General features: G+C 39.2%; 1 protein-coding gene across 1 annotated transcript in view; it reads left to right on the top strand.

Moving 5' to 3' along the window:
* Nucleotides 1-11,346, top strand: part of LOC102003997 (chromosome unknown open reading frame, human C7orf60) — a gene marked incomplete at its 5' end in the record, with an annotated part of 61,058 nt that overhangs the window by 18,630 nt on the left and 31,082 nt on the right. Inside the window, 1 exon segment of the mRNA XM_013516035.1 lies at nt 6,696-6,866. Coding sequence (XP_013371489.1) covers nt 6,696-6,866 — 171 coding nt within the window.

Genomic DNA, 11,346 nt, shown 5'->3' with positions numbered 1-11,346 from the left:
GTATGCAGCCTACCCACTGTAAGGGGAGGGGGTCCTCTACACCCACACCATCTCCAGGCCCTCTTGTTGCACAGTCTCAGGCTGAATACAAAGTGAGGACACTGGCTCCCTGCTGAGTCACATAGTTATCCTTCTACACTTCTCAAGTTGACACAGTGAACATCGTAGAGCAGCAAGGGCATGTCCTTCTCACCTCAGGATGTAGAAGTGCTGAGTCACTTAGTTAAGCTTCTAGACTCCTCAAGTTGACACACTGTATCAACCATAACACACGGAGCATGGTGGCACGTACTTGTAATTCCAGCAGTCTGGGTGTCTGAGGCAGGAGAATCAGGAGTTTGAGCCCAACATGGATAGTTTAGCAAGGTAGTTAGATTCTGTCTTAAACATTAACAATATAGCTTAATGTGAAAGCCCCAGGTTCATGCCCCAGCACAAGGCTACAACAAAAACCAGTATATGCATGTGCCCTAATAATTTTTTAAAATTCTGAAAACCAAAGAGGAAATATTAACCAATTTATATTTTACTGATTATTTTTAAGTAAGAATGGATGTTGAATTTTTAAGTAACTTTTGGTGTTTATGAAAATGAATACATGCTTTTTCCCTATATTTATTAATACGGTAGATAATATTAATGGGATTTCTTATATTGAACTTTATTTGCATTTCTGAAATAACATTTTAGTTGGTCCTACTTGAATTCTGTTCGTTAAAATTTTATTTCATATTTGTACATTGACATTTATAAGTGATTTTGTTCTTTGTTTCCGTTCTTCATCAGATTCAAGTATCATTGTTATGTTGCTTCCTGAAAATGAATTTGGAAATTTTCTTTTGTTTCCCTGATTTGGAATAGTTTAAGTACTCTGAGGTTCTCTCATTTCTATCCATAGAGTTCAATATATACAGGAGAATGAGTGACACCATGATGTACGTGCAACTAAGAGAATACCGTATTACTTTAATTTCCGACATAGAGGTATGTCACAAGGGAAGCACTAGGTCTTATCAAGAGGCTGAAATAGGGGAAAGCCTCAACCAGAGCTTTTACAGGTTTGTTTGTTTTTTGTAGGAAAAGTCAAGCAACAAGAGTAAACATTTTAGGGTGTTTGGCTAGTAACAATAATTTCATAGGGCTTTGAGGAATTGGGGCTGACCTATGCTGTCTAGAACATGGTCCTGGGTTGATCAAGGGAAGAAGAATTATTCAGTTTGTGTGCAACAGTAGGATAAAGGAAGTCGTTAACTGGTTTGCAGATAAGAAACATGCTCCCAGATCATTTACTTCTTTAGCAATTAGCCACTCTTGGGAGGGTGGTCTGAATCTGTCAGCACATTCCCCTGACAAGATGGCAAAATTGTCATACAACCTGATCGTGTTGACTCATGCCTGTAATGCCAGCACCGTGGGAGACTGAAGCAGGACAGTCACAAGTTCAAAATCAGTCTGGGGAACATAGAACTTCGTGAGACCCTGTCTCAGAATGAAAAATTAAAAAGGAGCTGGGCATGTACCTCAAGTGGAAAGGCACTAGGGCCCAACCCCTAGTATGTAAAAAACATTTTTTTAAATTTAAAAAACATTGGTGCACGCCTTTAATCACAGTACGCGGGAGGCTGGGGCAGGAGGATCAGTGTGAGTTCAAGGCCAGGCCAGCCTGAACTGCATAGCAAGACCCTGCCTCAAAGAGACAATCAATCAATCAATTTTAAAAACATAAACAGAGGAAATAAAAATGATTAATACAGGAGTTATCTGGTTATTGAAGTCTTGGTGGACTATTAGACTGGTATTTTTTTCTGATGGTGTTGAAATTTGAACCCAAGGCCTCATGTGTGCCCAGGATTTATTATTGAGCTACATATGCAGTCCTAGACTGGTGCTTTTTGTTGAGGTTCTCTCTTGGACAGCCTTCTCTGTCTTCATCTGTGTCTTTCGGTTTTGTGTAATCTTTTCATTTCTGCAGAGACAAGTTTAATAAATTTTCCTGTATCCCTAGATCTTACGATTAATATGTTTCCCTAGAAAAAAAATTATATAGATTAAAGAATGTCATTGTATATTTTTTTGTTGCTCTTGTGTGGTCCTCCTTCATTAATATCTTCCTTTGTTTTGCTTTACTTTTATTTTCTGTGCTTTGAGTTTAATGCTTCATTTGTTTTTACTTGTTTGTATTGATGTTTAAGAGTCTGAATTTTCCTTAGATCATTGTTTTAGTTACATTGCTTAGATTCTGACTTGTAGTACTTCCACTTTTATAAGAAAGCCTGTGATTTTTATTGGTAGTTCTCTTTTAGACCAACTTACATAATCTGACTGCATTGTGATTCTGTAACCAGGTCTGTTACTTTTCAGATCTTACTGTAATTTTTTTTTATTTAATATGTGTATCAGATAATTTTGTAAAATAACAAATTAAATTCTCTATTTGAATGCAGAATTTATCCTCTACTAATAAGGCAGACTTTATTACATTCTGTAGGCCTTCACAGCCTTAATTATTCTCCACTTGTTTTTTTTTGTTTTTTTTTTTTTTGGTTTTTCTCCGGTACCGGGAACTGAACTCATGACCTTGCACTTGCCAGGCAGGCGCTTTGCCGCTGAGCTAAATCCCCAGCCCCTAATTATTCTCCACTTGTTTGAGAGTGATGTGTAAAATTTCCCTGTTGTTAGTTGTGTCTTTCTCCATGGGTTGTAGGAACTTTCATTTTGTAAAGGTGACTGCTTCGGTCAGTGGCATATAAATATTCATAGCTGTTCTGTGTTTATTGGGAGTCATGGTCTTCGGCAATTATAAAATATCCTTTTAAAATTCATTTAATGCTTTTTGTTCACTCCCAGCTTCTTCACCAGTGTTTCCCAGTCATCTCATGGGTGAAATTTATCTTCCAACGGATTCTTTATAAACAGCTTGCAGTTATGATGTGCCAGAATTCTTGCATATCAAAAACTGGTTTTCTGTAGTTTTGTTGCAAAATCACAGTTTGAGTGGATATAAAATTTTTGATTCACATTTTATTCCATTCAGTTTCTGAAAAAAATGTTACTCCACATAGTCATCCTTTGTGTGGTTCCTTTCTTTTGCTTCCTCTGCTGTCTTTCCTGTGCGCTCTGCTGGAGCATTTGAGAGGTGGTTGCAAATGTAACGAGTCGTGCTCCTTAGTAACTTGCTTCTTATCACCTAAGGATTCTCCTCCATCACCAAGACACAGCTCCCACTGTCAGGAAGCTTACCCTCAGTGCAGTGCTAATAACCAGCGTGCGTAACCTCTAATCAGATTTCCCCGGTTTTCGTAATAATGTCTTTTATTGTTGGAGTTTGCTTTTTCACCTGGCATCTCATCAGGATAACTCATAGCCCATTACCTGTAGTTGTTAACCCTTGTTAGCCTCTTTTAATCTAGAAAAATTATCCATTTCTCTCTCTCCTCTTTCCTTCTCTCCCTATACCCCGCCCCCGCCACCTTGCCTCTTTTTCTCTTCCTCTTCTTTCTTTTCCTTCCCTTGACTTTCATGACATGGTTTAAATGAGAGTTCTGTCAACTCTCAGTTTGGACTTGGTGTGTGTGTGTCTCCAGTGTGTAAGCAGGGGGATCTTAGACATCTTTACTGAAAGGTTTTTAAATTCATTTTTTTGTTTGCCCTTTTAAATAGGCTTTTTATTTTACAGTACTGTGTTTACGAAAGAATTGAGCAGAAAGTACCAGAAAATCCCCTCCCTCCCACGCACAGCCTCTCCCTATGAACAGCCCCACCAGAGGAATGCATTTGTTAAAACTGTTGAACTTACGTTGATACAATTTTATCTGTAACCGGTTTGTGATTTACAGTGTACATTTTGCATGTGGGACTTTCTGTGAGTTTTGAGAAGCATTTAATAATGTGTATCCACATTATAAGGGCACAAAGAATTTTCTCTGCCTTGAGAGCTCTCTGTGTAGTGCCTGCTCACTTCTACTCCGGCAACCACTAAGCTTTTACTGTCTTTGTACTTTGTTTTTCCGTGAATGTCGCATAGTTGGAATCCTACAGTATATAGCTCTTTGAGACTAGCTTCTTTCACGCGTTAGTGCACATGTAAAGTTCTTCTTCGCCTCTTCCTGCCTGATAGCTCACCCCTTTCTAGCCCTGAGTGAGGTTGTGTGGACGTCTCTGCTCGTCTGTGCACCTGGAGAAAGGCATCTTGGTCACGTCCACATTTAAGTAATTATGGATAGAGCTGCAGTAAACATCTCCATGCAGATTTTTGTATGGACGTAAATGTTTCAGTTCATTTGATTAGATACCAAGGACCTTTATTACTAGATTGCATGGCAAGATTATGTTTGCTTTCATGTGAAACTGCCAAACAAAGGGGCTGTAACAGTGCATTTCCACCGGCAATGGTGAGCATTTCTGTTGGTCTACATTTTGGCATATTTGGTGCTGAGGGTGTTCTGCATTTTAACCCTTCTAATAAGTATGTTGTGATATCTTGTTTTAATTTGCCTTTTCTAATGATGTATGATATGGAATATCTTACAGATTCACATGAGCATTATCTTATCATAGGTAGGATTATCTGAACCTGTATATCTCCTTTGGTGAGGTTTCTGTTGAGATCTTCTGTCTCGTTTTCCTTGAGCTTTATGAGTTCTTTATGTAGTTTAGATAATAGTCCTTAGTGCTGCATTGCCTTGTGCAAATGCTGTCTTGTTGTTCTGTGACTTATCATTTCTTTCTCTTACACGTTTCACTCTTTTGACAGTGTCTTTCACACAGTGGAGGAAATTAATTTTAATGAACTGTAGCTCATCCGTTCTTCCTTTCATGGATTGTGCCCAGTGACTTTCACTATACTCGAGGCCATCTGAATTTCCTCCTGTGTTACCTGTACCTCGTCCCTTTATTGGCGTTTTGAGACAGGCTGACACTATGTGGTTCAGGCCGGCTTTAAACTCAACATGTAGCCCAGAGTGGCCTTGAACTCACAGGGATTCTTCTTCTTCAGCCTCGTGAGTGCTGGGACTGCGGGTGTGTGCCACCAAACCCAGTTAGATTGATTGATTTCAGTGTGAATGCCCCGTTGTTCCACCACAACTATTAAAAGGCTTCTTTTGGGGCTGGGGATTTAGCTCAGTGGCAAAGCGCCTGCCTGGCAAGTGCAAGGTCGTGAGTTCGGTTCCCGGTACCGGAGAAAAACAAAAACAAAACAAAAAAAAGGCTTCTTTTTTCTCCATTGTATTGCCTTTTTGGGTCAGAGTTCAGTTGATGATACTTTCTGTGGGTGTTCTTCCAGGCTGTATACCGCTTCATCCATCCGTCTATTCTTTGCCACCGCCATACTGGCCGACCGCTGTAGCTTTTGTAGTGTTCTTCAACTTCTTCAGTATTGTGTTGACTTTCCTGGGTGCTTTGCCTCTCTAGGTCTTTGTTTTAGAGCATATCATCCCAGCTTGACTGGACCACAAGGGTCCAGATGATTGGCTAAACAGTATTGCTGGGTGCGTCTGTGAGTTTTATGAGCCATTTGAGCAAATTAAAACAGAGGAGGAGGTCATGGGAAACCCTGTCCATAGACAGTTCATCAAAAGCACACATAAAACAACCAGGGGCTTGTGATTGGCATCTTTATGGGTGGGGGTGAGTCGTTGTCTCGTGAGGTCTGCTTCCGTCTTTGTGGCTGAGCCTTCCACATGTAGCACCTGACACCCTCCTTGGTAAATAGTGTCAGAACAGAACTGCATTAATCCCAGCCCTTGGGAGCCTGAGGCAGGAGGATCGTTGGGAGTTCGAGACCAGCCTGGGCTACAAAGTGAGCTCAAGGCCCCCCTGAACTGCATAGCGAGACCTTGTCTCAAAAAGAAAAAAAAAAAAAAAAGAGTTGTGTTAGAGGATAACCAACTGATATCCTCTCCAGAATTAATTGTTTTCTTGCTGGTGTGGAAAAATCCCCACATTGTGTGAGGTCATAGACAGTTTTCATGTTGTTGTGGTATGAGAAAAGAGGAAAAGCAATTTGTTTTTCTAACAGTACAATACCATTTTTTACCCAAACTAGTTTTCTTTATAACTTCTCTTTCTTTAATTTCTTTTTGAGACAGGGTCTTGCTGTGCAGCTCAGGTAACTTTGTAACCCAGGCTGAACTTGAACTTGTAACGGTCCTCCTGCCTCAACCTCCCGAGTGCCGGGATTATAGGTGTGCACCACCATGCCCGGCTTTCTGCCTTCTCTTAAAGCAGATAAAAGAAAAACTGACCTTTCAATGTATTCATGACTTGACTTTGCTTTCATAAACCAAGAGGGACCTCAAAACAACTATTAGATTATCTACTACCAGCAAAGCTGGCTCAGAATTAACTCTGACTACCAGTATGTTCTTTCTGGATACTGTCACTGAAGATCTGTTACCTCACCGTTGCTAGAGACTTACCTGTTAGTTAAAATTAAGTGAAATATATACAGGTACATCTATAGTCCTGAAAAAAACATTTCTATTTATTAAGTGTGCTGAAGCATCGCTCTGTGTTGTAGAGTAATTGTAACAATTTTAAGTACTTATAAGTTGCTCCAACTTGCCTCTGACATTTTAAAAATGGGATTCTTTACCTTGGGAGTCTCCTATCTTGATGAATCACAGCTAATGTTTTTCGTTTTATTTTAGAGTCATGCCCAGTATTTTAAAATACAACTTTGCTTTGACTTGCAGTGTGTGTAGAGAATATTTCCAGAATGGTGGAAAGAAAAAAGCACTTGAAAAAGATGAGAAAAGAGCTGTACTCACCAGTAAGACCGCTCCAGCCTTAAACACGCGCGAGTCTTCTAAACTTGAAGGTCCGTTAACCAACCTCGCTTTTACAAACCCTGAATTTATAACTGAGTAAGTATACCTTCTCCGCTTTAGGTAACGTTATCCTAGGTAGCTGTATCGATGCAAAATGGCGGAATGGCTTATACCAAATAGTGAGCAGTTTATTTTCCCCTTGGTAATAGGCTGACAAGTGTAAATTTGTCCTATTAGGTAGAAAACGAGGATAAAATTTTTAAAACGTTTGGAAAATTAGTGCTTCTGTGTAGCATGTGTTGTCCTCACTAAAAATGAGAAAGAATAGTTTATTATATGTTATAATAATAATGCCTGTAACATCAAGTATCAAAACAGTAAAATTCAGTTAAGCTGTTTAAAATAGCTATCTGCTAAGAAATTACAAATAAAGAAAAAAAAAATGAAAGGTAATTAATAGGAATAATCTTTGTTGATCTGAAAATCTGCCTGCTAGTAGTTTATTTAAATAGGCACAAATTTTTAAGTACATAAATATTATAATCCAATTAATTATAGGTAGTATTAAAATTGTTTTTACATTTTAGTGCCTGAATGAATTTTTGCTATCAAGTAATATTTAACCATTTGCCTGAAAAATGAGAAATGCAGTTCTAGAAAAGTTGTTGAGAGATGCTGAATACTAACCATGAAATAAAATTAAACTCTTAGTTTCATAACTTTAGGTATCAATATGTTATTTCCTGCAAGTTAAGACAACACTGAGAGTCCATCTCACCCCTGAAAGAATGCCTATCATCAAGAAATCAACCCATAACAAATGCTGGCGGGGCTGCGGGGAACAAGGAACCCTTCTCCACTGTTGGTGGGAGTGTAGACTGGTGCAACCACTGTGGAAATCAGTCTGGAGATTCCTCAGTAAACTAGGATTAGAGCTCGCATTCAACCCAGCTATTTCCCTCCTGAGTATTTTTCCAGAAGAACTGAAAACATCATACCACAGTGATATATGTGCACCCATGTTTATAGCAGCACAATTCGTAATAGCTAAATCTTGGAAACAACCCACATGTCCATCAGCTGAGGAATGGATAAAAAAGATACTGTATTTTTATACAATGGAGTATTACTCAGCTGTAAAGAAAGATAAACTAGAGGCTTTTATAGGTAAATGATGCAACTAGAGACCATACTCATTAGTGAAATAAATCAGCTTCACATGTGTAAACATCGTATTTCCCCCTTACTATAAGAACCTGAAAGAGTAAATAAAATTTGAAAGGGACAGTGGATATTGTGAAAGGGAAAGATACTGCTCAAACAGGAAGGAGCAACTGGGGTGAAGGAGGGGAGAAGAAAAAGAAGGAAGGAAGAGAAAAAATATGTATGTGTGTACACAGAATAGCTAGGTTAACTATATTACTAATACCTGTTGGTTTACTGAAAGGAACTGTTAATGTGTAATTGTTTGATCAGTCTTGTAGGCCTGTATCTGGTTACATGTGCAACCATTTTGAAGATGACATTGTGTAGTACAACAACCATTGTTAATATCCTATCACCATGTTTTGAAATTCTGTATCATTTTTATTGTTCTCTATGCTGTTTTGTTTATGTATTTGTTTTTTGTTATTTTGGGTTTTATTTTCAATGAAAAGCAAAATTTATATGTATATATAAAGATACCTGGAATAGGTGTATTGCTGATGTCTGTGGTTTATTGAAAGGAACAATCAATGCTTAAAATTTTCTTTACTCTTCACCAATTTCACATGCTTGAATTTGGTAATCAGAGTGACTGATCTGAAAACAACAACATGCAGTATAAGAACCATTGTTGAACTCCTACCATCTGTATCGTGAAGCTCTGCATCATTTCCAGTGTTGTTTTCTTTTTCTTATTTTTTATTACTTGTTACTGTCTTTGTTTGATCAGTCTTAGGTTTTTATGTCTGGTGGACTGAGCAACTGCGTTGAAGATAACAGTATGTAATATAGCAACCACTGTAAATTTCTGTCACTTTGCTTTGAGGTCATGTATTGTTTTTGTTGTTTCGTGTCGTTTTGATTTTGTCTTCATTGTTGTTTTGTTAGTTTTTTTAATTTGTAAAATTAAAAAAAAGAATATGTTATTTCCTTGTTACTTTGATTTTATACCATGTTGATATTACCTAGTTATAAGCAATTCCTTTTAATAGTGAATTAACAGGGGCCTGTAATCCCAGCACTTGGGAGGCTGAGGCAGGAGGATTGCTGTGAGTTTGAGGCCAGCCTAGGCTAGATAAGCGAGTTCAAGCCCCACCTGCACTACATAGCAAGACCCTGTTTCCAAAAGTACAACATGAATTAACCTATCTTTGATTAGTTCAGTAAAAAATGGTAAGACATCTGTGTTTTTATTGAAAGGTTACTACCGAGTTTGTAAAACATAACAACTCATTAAATAGCCATAGCTCAGACGTTACAGACATTTTTGAATAGTTTTGAAGTGTTGGCCAATATAAGTAATTAGTTATATTTCTATCAAAAATGAGTTAATACGGGAAGTATCAATTGTGGAAATGCATATGGTTCTTTTTCATACTCTTCTTTGTTGAAATTACTTTATTTATGCAGTTACTGTCATACTTTCCTTTGATTCTTTAACATGGTTTTTTATTTGTTCTTTGAGATGGAATCTCACTATGTTACCCAGGCTGGCCTTGAACTTCCTGGGCTCAAGCAGTCGTCCAATTTAGCTTGGCAACTAGCTAGGACTATATGCAAACACTGTGGTCCCCAGCTTAACATTATAATCACTGCTTTGAAGTTTTTGTCTGTTAAATCCAACATTTAGGCTAAGAGTAAACTTCTGCTACTGCTCGTTCTTTCCTCAGCATGAGTCATGCTTTTCTGGTTTTCTTTGCATGTCTCATAATTTATTGTTGAAAACTGGGCAATGTTGACAGTACAGTATAGAAATACTCATTTTGGATTTTCTCCTGAGGGCTTGGAGCAGAGTTTTAGACATTTAACGGAACTTAATGTGTGGAATCCGTCTCCTTTGTATTTGTATATGCTGATATCTGTTGGTTTTCTAGGTTTAGATTTTTTCTTTTTTAATTGATTTTTTGACCAGTTTTGTAAGATCTGCACTTCATACAGCTCAGTGTCAAAAACAGTAGGTCAAAGGTTGCTCCCCTGTCCGTCCCTGAGATCCCAGCTGTATGGGAGATTGAGGCATGAGGATTTGAGACCAGTGAGAAACTAGGCAAGGCTGGCCTCAAACTCACAGCAGTCCTCCTGCCTCAGCCTCCCAAGTGCTGGGATTACAGGCCTCTGTTAATTCACTTTTTAAAAAAGGCAGGAAGGGATAGCTCAGGGGTTGAGCACCCTGGGTTCAAAACCTTCTAGTCAGGAAAACTTATGTGCGCTCCCTCTCTGCACATGCCTGTGTTGATTGGGGAACACATGTGACATTCACACAGTTTTCCAATCAGCCTGTTTTGCTTTCCGCCAGGCCCGCTTGGATCTCCCTTGCATTTCACATGGCCTCTGTACCAGCCCCGGCTGTGCCCGTTCCAGGGTCTTTGTAGTTTCTGCCTAGACATTCAGTCTGCACCTCAGCCAACCAAGAGCGCCGTAGCAATGTTAGACCGCCCTAGGTGTTGACACTCGCAGCCCGCATATCCCGGCTTCCCTGCTTTAGACAGTGCTGTGTGGGCTTCCTCCTGTGCACCGCGCTGAGCTAGTCCCCACCCAGCCCAGCGCTGACGTTGCTTCTCCAGCCAGCCCGGCCGGGAGGAATTTGCATGCGCCTGGGCAGAGAGCAGAGCAGGGGGACAGCTCTCCGGGCCAGGAAGCCGCCGGCCCCGCTGTTCGCTCCTGTGTGCAGCTGGTTTTCATAAAGAAGCATTTCTCGCCTTGTGTGCCCTTACACTCCGGAATGCTTGTTTCTGATGATTTTGTCTGATTGTTTTTGAGGATGAGACTTGCCACCTTTTTATTCTACCATAGTCAGAAATGCTTTTCTCTGACTTAGTCTTAAAGTAGAACACTTCATTTGGTTTTATATCCAAATACAATTATTATAAGCCAGAATTTACTTAGTATGAAAATTAAGCCTTAGAATGACTTAGCCTAACGTGACTAGATTGAGATTTTTTGCATTCTCAAAGCTTGTTGGTATAGCGTCTGGCGTCAGCGTGTGTGTACAGATCTGTTCCTCTTGTTCTGCTCACTGTTTTGAAGCTTGTATTTTAGTCATATGGAACCATTTTACACACTCCTCGTGTGCTTCGTGTTTGATTCCTCTTTCTGGCAGTTGCAAATGCAGTATCTCCTCTTTCTGATAAACTACTGCTGTATTAGACGACGTTTGAAGCATTGTCTCTTTCTGAACTTTCCAGAAGAACTGACGCTTTTTGCTTCCAGTGTTGAACTTTTTTATGCCTGTGCCGTGGTACTTATATTACAATTCACTAGACTGTGTTTTTCTGAGTACAAATGAAATAAAGGATTGAGAAATTTGTATGTGGAAAAGATATGATAGATGTAGAAACACAAATATCACTCAGTCCTGGTCACATTAGGGACA

This window comes from Chinchilla lanigera, unplaced genomic scaffold (genome assembly GCF_000276665.1).
Source record: "Chinchilla lanigera isolate Chin_1 unplaced genomic scaffold, ChiLan1.0 scaffold00031, whole genome shotgun sequence".
Taxonomy (NCBI): Eukaryota; Metazoa; Chordata; class Mammalia; order Rodentia; family Chinchillidae; genus Chinchilla; species Chinchilla lanigera.
The sequence above is the reverse complement of the archived record's forward strand: the minus strand, read 5'-3'. Positions and strand labels throughout refer to the sequence as shown.